Raw genomic sequence first — 13923 nt, forward strand, 5'->3', positions numbered from 1 at the left:
GGCACTATATCAGCTCTCAAAGTCTTGGATCACAGCATGCATGACAGAGCACAAGCACTACTTTATGAAAGCAGGGTAGAAGCTTCCTCAGTAAATTGAGGTTCTATGGTTTGACCAAATCCACCGAGTTGCAGATGGCAGTGACAGATGGACTTCCTTTGCAGGACCTCTCTTACAGGAGCATGTTCCCAGGGCAGAGAACCTGAGATCGTGGAGTGGTGCAGAGCCATCCTCACCTTCTGCAAAATGCCCTTGTTACACTCAGAATACCTTAGTCCTTTGAAAGGTTTTCACTGCCTTCTCCCACCCTCTGTGTCTTGTGCTACGATCTAGCACATCATTTATTTCTTGATTAAAGTGTGATTAAGTTAAACAGAGATTTGCTTCTTTTCTGCCATTACAGCGTAGCTTATGTTGCTCTGTATACAAATTTTAGCCATTGAGCATCTGTTAGTCAGATAGGTACTGTCAGTATTTAGAGTCTGTTTCCTCACTGCAGTTAAGGGGTCAAGAGTCCTCAATAAAACTGTATTAGAACTGAGATAAAGTTTGATTTTTGGTCATGTACTGGTAGCTTGTGAACCACGTCTCATCTGGGAGGGAGTGCTCGGCCTCAGGAGCCCTTCTCACTTGGATTGCACTGGATGCTGACTTTTCAAGTCTCACGAGCTGTATATTGCCAGGCTGTGGACAAATTGCTTAGGGCACATATTCAGTATTTACATAACTGCTGTCTCATTATCATTATGAAGTGCAGGGCTAACAATATGTATGCAATTGAAGGTGACATTTTTGACGCTAATGGTGTAGAACTATGATCTTTTTGCACAGTTAAATCCCATCCATTTTATCAAGTGGTCCAAAGTTTTAAACGTATAAACAAACAAAACAACAGAAAAGCAAATCAACCAGTCACAACTACCACCAACAAAAAAGCCCCACAGATGAAAACCCGGTTTTCAGAAAAGACAGAGCTATAGATAGCTATAAGCTGTTAAAAGGAGAGTTGAATGTATTCTAGAGTAGAGAATGCGTAATTTAAAAATTGCAGATTCAAATGGAAAGTATTTCTTTAAGTAATCTCTCCTTTTTTAATTTGCATTTTCCCACATACGCCACCATAATTAAACCAGTAGAGAAAATTACACTGGAAATTGGACAGTATTTTTATAAATAATTTTTGTTTCAGTAAGCCGAACAAGTTTTATTCCCCTAAACGTGAAAAGACCTTTGTTGTCTATCTTCTTTACGCTTACATTTTCTGATGACTTTTTACTTTCTGTTACATGTATTATTCTGCAGAAATAAGTAATAGTTCTGAAGAGTTTTAAGCAATTTTCAATCTGTATTGATTGTTTGACTAGTTCAGCACTTAGATTTCTTGTGGACTATATGGAGTAAAGTAACTTGTAATTACATGAATTTTACTGCAGCATTCATTTTCTTCTACCTGGTCCTAATGTCACTAATGGTAGCACAAGGAAAACAGTGGAAAAGTGAAAACCTTTTCACCTCTGTATTAGAAATCATTTATTATAAAGAAACAACATTTTCTTGGCTTTCATATCTGGCTTAGAGAATGCAGCGTTAACGTTGCCTTTCTGTAGATGATTGTGTGTTTTACTTTTTTATTGACTTCTCTTAAGTCTCTCTACGCAATTAGGAGACAGGCTCCTTGGTGTTTTTCTGTGCTCTCATTTACTGTCTCCCATAACTGCTGAAGTCATGGGCCATGAAGGAAACAGCTTGGATGTGGCAAGAGCGCAGCATAGTGTGGGCTAGATAAAAGATTAAAGTTATAAAATAGCATGTTAGAGAAAGCTCTTATAGTTCACTGCATTCATTTCCTTAACGTACAAGCAGCGTTTAAGTTTTACGTTATTACATGCTCTTTCACACTACCTTCTCTGGTAGTTCTAGAGAGCCAAATAGAGGAAGTAAAAACTTAGTAGTATTTGCTTTTGGTTTCTCTTTGATGTTCTTACTGAAGTTTAGATCATAATAGTCATGAATTTCTCTCCTTTCTAAGCAGGCATTGCTTTCACTCATGCTATCCTGCATGAGTGTCTGTCTCAAAATGGCTTACGTGGATTTTAGAGACATGGGTGAAACTTGTACTGCCCGGTACAACTGCATACAGCTCAGTTTCTTCACTGCACTTGGCCAAGACTTGGGAATACTTTTTACACTGATCCAGTTAGTTCTCAGTCATGTTCTAGGAACTGAGCGTGATTTGGTTTTCCATTATCTCATGCAATAAATCTACCCAGGCTTTAGTTTATTGATTTATTGCAAAGCTGAAGTTTTGCAATCTCATTTTAAAAGTCTGTATCATCAAGGATGTATCAATTTGCTCCTTGCAAAACTGATCAAGTCTCCAAAATTTCATCGTGTCAACATTCATGACTTGGTTGGGGTAGCTCACTGTACCAGAGTATTCAAGTGATTGATCTGCTCTAAAACTGTCTCAGAGTGGGGTCCAGTCTTTGGTGTTCAGCCGAAGCACATTTTGGAAATAGCATTCATTTCTTCATCAAGACCTTGATAGAATTTAACCCTGTGTTTGGTGGCATGGTAGCCCTACATAAGCCGGTAGCTATCACTTGCCTTATAGATATTCTTTTTGCCCTATAGAAAAAAAGTAGATACAGTTAGCATGTTGCAGTGATTTCTCCTATGCACGAGTCCATGATGATGACATAATCTTCAGACTTATCTCGAGTGCTTTTTCCTTGGGATGGAACCATCTACAGTCCATGTCATTGTCTTACTTGAAAGGTTACCCGGTGGGATCATCGTTCTTGAGCACAATTCATTTAGATATTCGTTAAGTCGATGTTTTCTTTTCAGAATTTTTAACACTATGTTATGCTACTGTAGTTTTAATTTCTCTTTGCACTTCAATTGGAGTTTAAAAAAAAATGTTGTGAAAAGATAGGAATTCACTAAGAAAGAAAACATTAAATAAGATTTTTTTTTCTTCCTATGTATATATTCTTATCTTTAAGTTCTTTGTCTCTCTAGGAAGAGTAAAATTAATGAATAATCCTCTAAGAGAATTTTTAATGCAGACTTTGAAGAGAGCTGAAACATTTAAGGTGTTGAATATATATGTTTGATTTTGTTTTTTTTTCTTTTTTTACATTTTTATTTCAGGAAATTCAAGATCCTATCAGCAATGGATGTATACCGTGAAGGTATAAATATTTTGTTGGCTAAGCAATTGCTTTTTGCCAAAAAATCTATATTCTTGACAGCTTTTTTTCTTTAAAACTTTGTCCTCTTCCTTATATGTATGTAATAGAAAATGTTTATTTGCAAAGAAAATATATAAATATAGCACGTTTACTGTGGGTGTGAGGGGGGAGACACAGCACAATGTGACATGGAGCTTATCACTTCTTGTATACATGCAATATAGCTAATATGGGTTTGTGCAGTTTTACTAATGGAAGACGCTTGGTATAACCTTGTTATTCTGCAAGATTCGTAAAATATATTATTTTAGAATTAATAGAATTCTTAGGTGATTAAACATGATAGTCATTTATTTCAAGTTGAAGTATTTTGAAGTTACATAATTTAGGATAGGAACACAAGATAAATAGTCATAACTTCTGAATTGATTTTGATATGGTAGCAGTGAATGAAGAATGAAAATACATCATCCTGTTAGAATGCATTGATAAAAGCGTCAGCTCTGATAATGACATACTGTAACCCTTGTGTGTCTGCGGACAGTAGGTTGTGGAAGAAACACAGCTGTGGCTGTTCTTGCCACTTTAAGCTGCTAATTCTTTTCAGCACACTCAAATTTTCCTGTTGTCTTAACTTTTGACTTAGGTTATAAATGTTATTAAAATGCTTTGCTTTGTGTGTTGCAGAAGGGTGGTGCACTGATCAACACAGCAATGACCAAAGCCACTCCGGCTGTGAAAACAGCGTACAAATTTGTAAGATATCTATTTCAAATAACTTATATCTAAAAATGCCATAACTACCTATCTTCTCTGATTCTTCCTGAATACTTAAAAACTTAAATGCTTTGTAAATATATTGCAGACAAACACTTCAGCCTGCCCAACACTTGCAGCTTCATTCATTTTCTCAGTGAGCACTAGGGTTTAGAACTGATTTGGTATCTCCCAGATAGTGCCGTAACAACAGACTTTTTCAAAGAGTCACTGTGCTGTTGTCTCAATCATAATGCTTATTTGAATATAATTTAGGTAGTTGATACGCAGCTCTGAAGTCATTGTAACATGATGAGAACGTCATCAAAATATGGACTCTGAAAACCGAAATTCTCATTTGCACTATGGTCTGGTGACATAGCTTGTGCATTGCAAAGTTAACAAGAGTCTAAAACATTTTGTAAATGTTACATTTAATTGTTAAGAAATTGTTACAGTATGTAGTTATATAGTATGTAGTCTTAACATGTGGTAGAAAGTCTTTTCTATTGAGAATATCATTCAGGACAAATGGAGTCCTCTCTTACACAGATGTGATTTCTCTTTGGCAGTATGTGCTGCACTATTGTAAAGACGTGGTAGAGCATCAGTAATGTGTGCAGCAAGTCTTTTGTATCATCTGCTGTTCTAAAAATTATGTCAGAACAGTCACATTTAGCTGGATTTATTGCTTATACCTTTGAGCTTTAAAATATCTCATTTTAAAAACCTGCCTAACCAACAGAGCATGTGAATTGTTAAGGTATAGCCAGTATGAAAAATCCCACAGAATGAAACAAAGCAAAGCAATAGTTTAAAACGAAATGGGAAGTATTTAGGGGTTAGATTTTAAACACGTGAGAAAAGACTTTTGGCTTCTTTTTTACTTTTCCAAATGTTTCATTAGTCGAATGCATAATAAGTAGTCCTGAATAAATCAGGCGATCAGTCTAAGGCAGCGTATTTTAAGTAAAGTTTTCAAAGAGAATTTTTAATTTACATTGGTTGAAAAACAGTAGTCATGAAGAGAGAAACAGGTAAATAAATTAAATATACTTCATATCTTGAACTCATTCATAATTTAAGAAATGGTTCATTAACAGATTATCTGGAAATTATTCTTCTTTGGTTTGCATTAGCTTAGACTGTGGTTACATGATCTTATCCCAGCATTCAATTTTCTTAATTGCCCTTGATAATTAAGATTTTTCAAATCGATCTTCTGGTCATTCCAAGGAACACTGGTAAATTTTTTGAGGATGTGTGTGCCTACGGTATTCTCATTTATTTTCTCACACACTTGCACTTTGTGGAGCCTACCACCAGAGAAATGGTATATGCATGTCTTAGTTGCTAGATAACTGTCCTTGAGTAAATAATGTGACTGGTGCCATCCCTCAGAGTTAGAACAAAGCACTCCTAAATGCATCCAAATCTGCAAATGTGAGCTGGAAAGTTTAAAGTGACTCTCGGGTTAGCATCTGCTACATGGTATCCCTCTGTGCTCTTACTGGGCTTGTAGATATGTATGATTTAAAGATGAAAGCAACTCTCCAACCTCTTGAATCAAGAAAATGTTTTTTTCTTCCAAATTTCCATGTACTGAAAAACATAGAAAAATAGATGATTTCTGCATATTTAGGCCACTAACTATATTTTAAAATGTTATATTTTCAAGACAACCATGAAAACTTTTCTAGCTTTTTCCTGTACTAGCTATATCCATCTAAGAAAAACACACTTTCTATTAGGCTTAGTTTTTCTTTGTTGTTTTGTTCCCTTCACCTCTCCTTCTCTCCCTTTTTTTCCTCTCTCCATCTTCCTCCCTCCCTCCTTCTCTCTCTTTTTACCACATAATTCATTTCTCTATTGAAGAACATTCTTGGTTCTGTTTTCTATGCAGCAGTGATCCTTAGCTGCCTATTTTAATACATACACAATTCTGCCCTAAATAGCAGCACTATTCTGTTCAGCAACACTGGGCAAAATCTCCATCTGCATATGAAATCACTTCATTTCTCTTAAGATTGATGTTGCCCTGCAAGTTGCCAGACTGGAACACGGTAGCAGTCATCTTGAAAAATCTTAACGTTTTTCCAACGTGCCTTACTGCTAAAACAGCCTTTCAAATTTAAAGGACCGTTTCAAATAAAGGAGTGATGTTAAAGACCATTTTCAGCCTGTCTTTAGTAATAGTGAAGAATTTTTGAGCACGTATGTTTTCACTGCATAGACACGCATGTACTGCAAGGACCCTATATATACCGACAAAGCATGAATATATCAAATATCCTGATGAACACGTACTAAATTTGTGATACAGGTCGTTGTCCTTCTTTATAGCACCATGTGTGAAAAAAGGAAATAAGTAAAATAAGTGTGGCATCATAAAGCATGTTGCATGACTATGGAGTTACATACGGCCTTTTAATTTTCTAGGCAAAAAACCACGCAAGGCAAGGAATAAAAGAAGTGAGGAGTAAGTTGAAACATAAGGTACGTAGTACACTTTCTACTTCTTACCTTGCTTCATGTATGCTTGAAGCTTATACTTTACAAATCACATGAGATTTGTGTTTTTAATGACTTTTGAAATATGCTTAGCCCTTTGTTCAACAATACATTTTTCATAACGAGCCCTCTGGCAACTATCTGTCATTCTATGCATCCACTGAATAATCTCTTTATTGTTTGCATATTTTATCATAGAACAACAGAGGTTTTCAAAGATGCATTAACAGGATGTATGTTTTCATAAAGTTGATTGCTTTGATATCACAATTGTAGCCTTTGCTTCAAGCTGAGAATTTGAGATGGAAGAGCCTTGCAGTGCAATGTATTTCAGAAGATGTAGTTCTCTGGATTTCATAGGATATGTGAACAATTGCGATGTTTAAAAATGAATGAACAGTTTCATTTTACAAAAGTAACGTTGCAGAAATATCAGAAAAGATTCTTTAGGCATTTTGCGGCTGCTTTTCCCATTGAAGATTTTGTTTCCACTTGAGATTTTTCTGTAGAGGGAAGGAACCATTTTTAAAATATATTTTATTCTATTTTAAGAAAACTTTGAAAAATATTTCCTAGACACTTGAACAATCCATCTTTTAAATGACAATGTTGATGATTTGGCTTCTCGAATAGCTAAATTTGATTTTCTTACTACAGATGGTATTTTCATGACAGTAATAGATTGTGGCAAGATAATTTTGAATGCTTTCTGCATGCATAATATGGAGGATACATTTGCAGATAATGATTATAAATGAAGGAATTTGAATCTGTTTTGTTGCATAGGAGAGTGAGGAAGATCATCGAACTTGCGGTGCTGTTGCAGTACAGAGTGCCCCGGTCTACACAGTGCATAGTGAGAAAAGAGGGAACTCAGAAAAGCGAAGACTTGCACAGGTAAGACCCCTGAAATGTCTGTCCTACTTCACATGGACGTGAGGAAATTTCTTCCAGTTAGAGTAAGGCATCAGTGAATCTAAGATGATTTTACTGTCTGTGTTTGAATAGCGTGATTAAATCACGATGTTTAAAGCAATACTTCTGTCACAGTATACTGCTATATACAGTATAATGCTCAGAAGGAGAAAAAATGCTATTCGTACTTCATCTCTGCTGAGAGGGGAAAACCCAGGAGATTTATCAGTATAGATCTGAGATTTAATTTGTCTTAAATCTGTTTCTGATAAAGGTTTCTCACAGCAAATACACTCTGCTCTATTCACAGACCTGTGTTAAGCTATCTATTTTAGTTTCTGGTAATGGAATACATCAATATTGTATTTGTCATAAATCGATTTGGCAGTCGTATGACTTTTAGCCCTGTTCAGATAGTTACAATTTGTTATTTTATTAATAAGCCAAGTAATTAATACGATGTCAATCCCATCCTTTTGTTCTCCAGTCTGTTGTAGTCCTGAATTGCAGTAACAGGTGTAGCGTCCCAACTTTGGCAAGTCTTTTAATGTCTCTGCGTTCATTTTGACAATTTTATTCCAGGGGTATTAATAAAATAGTTTTTGTGATACTTTTTTACTTGCAAGGAATGTGCATTTGTATGCGTTTTAATGCTTGGGTATAAATTTTGCATTATATTGTTATTGCATGTTTTTAATGAATGCAATGATTTTTTATGTGTGGGTTTTTAACACATCTATCCTCCTCAGATACAAAGTAAAGAAATTCAATCTAGCTGATTGTAATAACGTTTTCTTTTTGTACTTTAGTCCAATGATAAAAACTGAATTGCCTATATAATCAATTTAGTTTTGAATTAGCTTTATTTTATCCATAGTAAATACAAAGCTGGTGAAGTTCAACATAGAATTGATGCAGATAATTGCTAAATAATGTTGAAAGTGTACGTTAGCATTAAGTCATTATTTTTAGTAGGGTTATAAATAATACAATGATTTTCGGCGTTTAATTATTTAGGCAGTTTTTAGTTTGTGCATGTTTTCATGATCCCTTTAAAGCTAGTGATAAAGTGTCAAACTGTGTGCCCTCGCCATATTTTTACATCCAGGCAACTGGGGTGCCTCCGTTCTTTCAGAAACTTGCCTACAGCAGATTTTCTTCACTCCCTATCAGAACCGAAGATATTCTGTGCTATATGCGTGACTCTGGTGCTGTAATGCTAAAAACAAGAACGGGTTCTTAAAATATTTATTGCTAATGGATAACTCATTTTAATATATAGCAACTTCTTTCCCCTGCACCAAAATAATTTGATAACGTGAGGTAGTAAAAAGCTTTTTATGCAGTATAAGGAAATATACGCAGATTAGTGTAAGTGAATCTAAAATTGTATGTATCTGTGTAAATATGTAACAAAATGTACTCTTGCAGACATTGAATTCTCATGGGCTGTTTTTATTAAAGAAATGTGCAGTAATTTGCTGGTGTGGTCGCCCTGCCTACTGCTAAGTGCAGGAGGCGAGGGATTACTTTATCTCCGTGCAATTTAGCATTTCTTTTGAGGGCCTGTTCTGACAGGACAATTAAACCTATGTGTGTGTGATTGCTCATACAGCTGCACACTGCTAAAACCCTCAATATTATTGTTGCTATTCGAATCAGGCATTTTCTAGTTTTGTGAGCAAGACAGAGGGCATGCCATTCCATAGATTTCTATGCATATGCAGTTATACACGCATGTAAATATCTGCAGACATACAGAGGTACATAAAGGGTTTGTTTACTGGCAATGCATGGTAACTAATGGCCTCACATTCTTGCCCTGCTGCAACCAGAATGTCCCAGGTCTTCTTCCCAGATGCTGCCCGAGCCCAAGAATAGGGAAAGAGCAAGCAGCGCTCGCTCCGAAGTACTCTGATCTTGCACTGTTGCCTTCGCCTCTTGTTTACACTATTCCCCTTTTCTTCTTCCCCAAAAGAAGTAAAGATTTCTAAAATGCTACCTGTGAGTGTCAGCAGCAGTATAGTGGCACTGCTAATGTGGCAGTTCATGCACTTTGATAGGTAATTAATATAGGGACCAGGTATTGATTAAGTTGCGACATCAATCTGTTTGAATATCCACCCAAAACCTAAACAAATAACAAGCAGAAGAGAGAGAGCTTTTTAATAATCTTCTTGATTGCAAAGAAGAGGAACCTCTGCGCTTTCTTGCTCTCTCTTCCATATTACAACATTTAAAAACTTAAGTATAAAGAATTTGTTGTTACATTTAGTCCTGTCAGATGCATGCTTTGAGCTATTCATTCTCTGCTGCTTGGAAAGAATAAACGTGCAAGCCATGTAATAGTTGCCTGACATACTGTACAATATATTTCATTTGGATCATTGCGTATGATGCAAAAGTTTCCTTCATTGCAACAGACCGTTTAAAATGTTGGTTCACAACAGGATTTTGGGGACTGGGGGTTGTTTCCTTTACAATGTAAAATGAATCTACTTTTACCCCAATAAATAGTAGTTTGTACGTGGGTCTGCTAATTAGTATGGTTACTTCCTGTTTTGTTGATGAGGCTTTAATAAATGTCAAGAGTACATCCACGAAGATCTCCCAATTAGGCTTTGCGTTTGTAAAACCCAGCCCCTTTGCTTTTGTGTGAAGATGACAGTTCCAACTGCAGCCTCAGCCTAACAGGGCTCCAGGGAAAGGATACTTCTCTGGTTTTATTGAAAACAAGGCCAGTTTGGCCCGGGGAGAATACCAGCACTGGTCACAGTGCAGAGCCGTTTTTAACAATGAATATTTACTAAGCTTTATCACTGCTCTCACAGTGCTCTTATAATATTCTTTTTTGCCAGATCAGCAATAGGCTATCAGGAAAATAACAGTAAATCAAAACAAATTGTAGCATGTAAAATAGCTGTCAAAATCTAATCGGAGGACAAATAATTAAATGTGTTATTGCAAACGCTCGTGATCAGCTTGCCCTCCTCTAATTGGCATTTTGAAAGTCCTTCCTAAAAAATGAAATAACAGGAGCACGCTCGTATGTGCCTGCGTGCACGCGTGCGCACATACACACAATTAATCTTTGCCTAGGATGAATTGTTCTATCTCTGTAATATCCATTTGAGCTTACTCTTGCTTAGGTTAGCTGTTCTACACTTTTTATACGTGTACAAGATTAACTATATTGCAAGTCAACATTAACAGATGGATTGCCCTAAGCAAGGGAAAACCACAACAAAATCTAGGGAAAGTGGAGGATTGAAGCTTTTTATTGTTAAGCCTTATTAAAACCTTGGCATGTGCACTGCTGTTAACTGTTTCATGCCTTGATTGAATAAGTCTCTGTTTTATCTGGTACTTTAATTAGATATAAAAGGATATCTAAGAAATTACTGGCTATAAATTTTTAAAATAAAAATTAATGCAAGCATGAGATCTCTTCAACTCAGCTTGCAGCGTCTTGCTGATGATGTTGCTGAGTTCCTTTAAGTATTGATGAGGAGGGTATTAGGGCGCTGAGCGTTCCGTTTTTGCAGAATCTATTTTAATTCTGTTCCATTACCTACACGCAGGTAATGCTGATTTCTGGGTAGACAAGGGCCTAAATGCAGCAAGATCTCCACAGAATTGCTAAAAATAAGTAAATAATTGAAAAGACAACGTGCCTATTATGAGCCCAGAAGATCTGTTTGATTTCATGAATAAGGTCTTTGTAATTTTACTGTTTTATCAGGTGATAGGGTAGCTTATTAAAAAAGGAGCATTTGAGGATGTAAATAGTACTAATGTATTTAGTGGCTAATAAAATATCCTTGCAGATTTGCAGAAAACCAAGTAACAAGAAGGGGTTCATGTTATAATGAGTAAGTTAGCAATACCCCCTTGTCTCTAAGGAAAGGTATGTAATACCTGGGCCGTTAGGCACGCACCGGCTTGCAGACGTAATGGAAACCTGGACGTTTGGGTTCGAAGGGTGGATTTACCAGGAATCCCGGAGTGTCAGCGCTACTTTGAATGCTCGTATATTGAGAAGCCAGGCAAACGACTTCTCATGACTTAGCAAGATTTAAATGCAGTGTCTAAAAAGGTTTTAATAACACTTTTGCGTGAGGTAATAAAAGCCATGTTAGTCTGAACTTCTTTCTTAGTATTCTTGAGCAGAATTACCTTTTTTTTTTAAACATATCAAAATGTAGCTTTTACAGTTTTATTGTAGTGTATTAACTAGAAAGTATGTAATTAAGATTGGAGTAGGTACTTGGCTTCAGTTCAACAGAGACAGCGAGTGTCAGGGAAGATGTGTTCAGAAAAACCTCACCTTCAGGAGTGCCACATTTGTCAATACCCCTACAATGACCAGGAAAATAAATGACATCATCGTTAGCTACAGAGGGCCCCCAGTAAGTGATTACCCCCCTAACCTGAAAAAAGATGGTAAGAGTGGGCTGTTCTGAGGCGCTGTTTTTTTCCAAGAGCGTAAAAGACGAGAGAAAATGCTTGTGACAATGCAGTACTGAATATAAGTATTGTATATTAGGAGGCTGAATGCTGAGACTGAACTTAAAAGAAAAAGAAAAAAAGAGGAAAAAAACCCTCACAGACAGCCCAATAATAATTTCAGAACTATAATAACTCTGATTATGGAACTTCATCTATATTTGTACTCAGTTAATGTACTTGAGATCATATCCATGCCTTATGTCCATGGAAAATACTGGCTGTATAGCTGGAGGTATCTTTAACTCTCATTGACTAAAATATTAAAAATAGATTTCATAACCAGCAACAGTGAGTTTTTAATGGAAATTACATTTTGTTTCTGAGAAATATGGTTTTGAAGTAAGCTTCAGATGGTTAGTAAATTTTGTTTCTTCAGCTAAAATGGTATAATTTTAAAATGCCGTAAATATCATGAGCTTCCGTAATTTGGAGAAAAATCTTTTGTCTTGGTGCGTCAAATAAGATCTCTTCATTCTGTGAAACAGATTTCCTTTTAATTAAAAATGAAAACCTAGGCAGCAAAAATTCAAATTGCAGATTACGAGACTGCCCTCTCGTGGCTCCAAGAGTGTATCCTTTGCCTTGTAAAAGCCTCGCGTTTTGTGATGGCAGATCATTTAAAAATCAAGCACCATTTCCTTGCATCATTATTATTATTATTATTATTATTATTATTTAACTAAAAGATTAGCAGGGTTTAATGTAACCTAAAGATTTAGGTGCTTTCATGTATCGTGCATACGTTTATTGGCAGGAATGCACAGCACCAAGCAGAGCTGCTGTTCCCCCGTTGCTCAGAGCTTCCCCTCACCAGGTGATAGCAGACACTGCCTCTGCTGCAATGGTGGCTGATTTTCATTTTATCAGGGAATGCATTTAAATTAAAAAGAAGCAATATGGCTTTGTAAAGTGTTTCTCAGTGTTTTTGTTAGTGAGGGTCCTGCCCTCCTCTGTGCCCGCTCTCTTCTCTCCACGGATTTCAGCAAAGGGCTGTTGCACATCTCTGGCAGGGCTCTGTCCATTGCTCACCCATAAAACAAAGTAATCCTTGCCTGTCCTTCTTTGGGTTTTGCAGTGAAAACATCATTCAAGAAATCTCTCCACTAATTACCATGATTCCAATGTTATTAAAAAACGAAAAAAAAGAGTGGAAAGATAGTTTAATGGTCAGGAAATTGCTCTGGAATTTTTTGTTGCCTGGTGGGACATTTAATGGAACACTTATTTTTTCAGGGCAATATCACCAGTGCATCTAACTTTGATCTATCTAAGAGAGAAATTCAGGCAGTAAAAAGCTTGCAGATGCTTTTCCTGGCTATCAGGTCTGACTACTAGATTTTACTTTGTTAGCAAATGCAAGAGCAGCTTTTCCGAGGGCCTTTCTACAAACAAATGAAAGTATCTGAAACAAAAATGCTCTTTCACAAACAGGAGAGCTTGTGGACATCTTAATGTGACAATGCTATCTTCTGTTTAAATTACTGTTTCTTCTGTCTTCCTGAGGATCAGTCACAGGCAGTGTTCTGACCTCCCCTGTCCAAAGCAGGGGGCCCAGGGGTCAGTCCACCCATGTCCCTTCCAGATTGCTTTTGCCTTCTGGCCTGAAAGTTCAGAGAGCACAACGTTGTATCTAAAGCTTCAGCTCTGTCACTGTCTGTTCCCAAAACTTTTCTTTCTCTCTCTAATCCTGTAACTGAGTGGGGAAAAAAAAAATGAATAAAAAAGTTCAATTAAAAGTAAAGTTTGCCCTGGGGGCAGAAGGAGGGAGAAGTAGAAGAAACAGAAAGAGCCTTTCCTGCAGGGATCTCAGTGTCCCTGAATGTGAACGCCAGGATTCAACCCAGATAATTTTAGACACTTCACTGAAATGTCAAAGTTACTTGCAGTGGTATCTTGTGCTTTTTCCACAGTGGGTGGAATGAGAGAGGCGAGACCAAAGGGCAATTCAGCCCACCTAGGGTCTAGATTACATCCCAGTAATGCTGCTTTCCTGCTGTTTGTTGTGTAATCTAGGTGTGAGGGTAGCTGGAATTAG

At 36.7% G+C, this 13923-nt stretch overlaps 1 protein-coding gene across 3 annotated transcripts in view; it reads left to right on the top strand.

Moving 5' to 3' along the window:
• Window positions 1-13923, top strand: part of DENND1B (DENN domain containing 1B) — a 151690-nt gene that overhangs the window by 120592 nt on the left and 17175 nt on the right. For all 3 annotated transcript variants that reach the window (XM_021404161.1, XM_021404162.1, XM_021404163.1), the window contains 4 exons: window positions 3157-3197; window positions 3885-3953; window positions 6393-6449; window positions 7251-7361. In XM_021404161.1, the coding sequence (XP_021259836.1) occupies window positions 3157-3197; window positions 3885-3953; window positions 6393-6449; window positions 7251-7361 (278 nt within the window). The remainder of the gene's footprint in view (window positions 1-3156; window positions 3198-3884; window positions 3954-6392; window positions 6450-7250; window positions 7362-13923) is intronic.

Source organism: Numida meleagris, chromosome 7 (genome assembly GCF_002078875.1).
Source record: "Numida meleagris isolate 19003 breed g44 Domestic line chromosome 7, NumMel1.0, whole genome shotgun sequence".
Classification (NCBI taxonomy): domain Eukaryota; kingdom Metazoa; phylum Chordata; class Aves; order Galliformes; family Numididae; genus Numida; species Numida meleagris.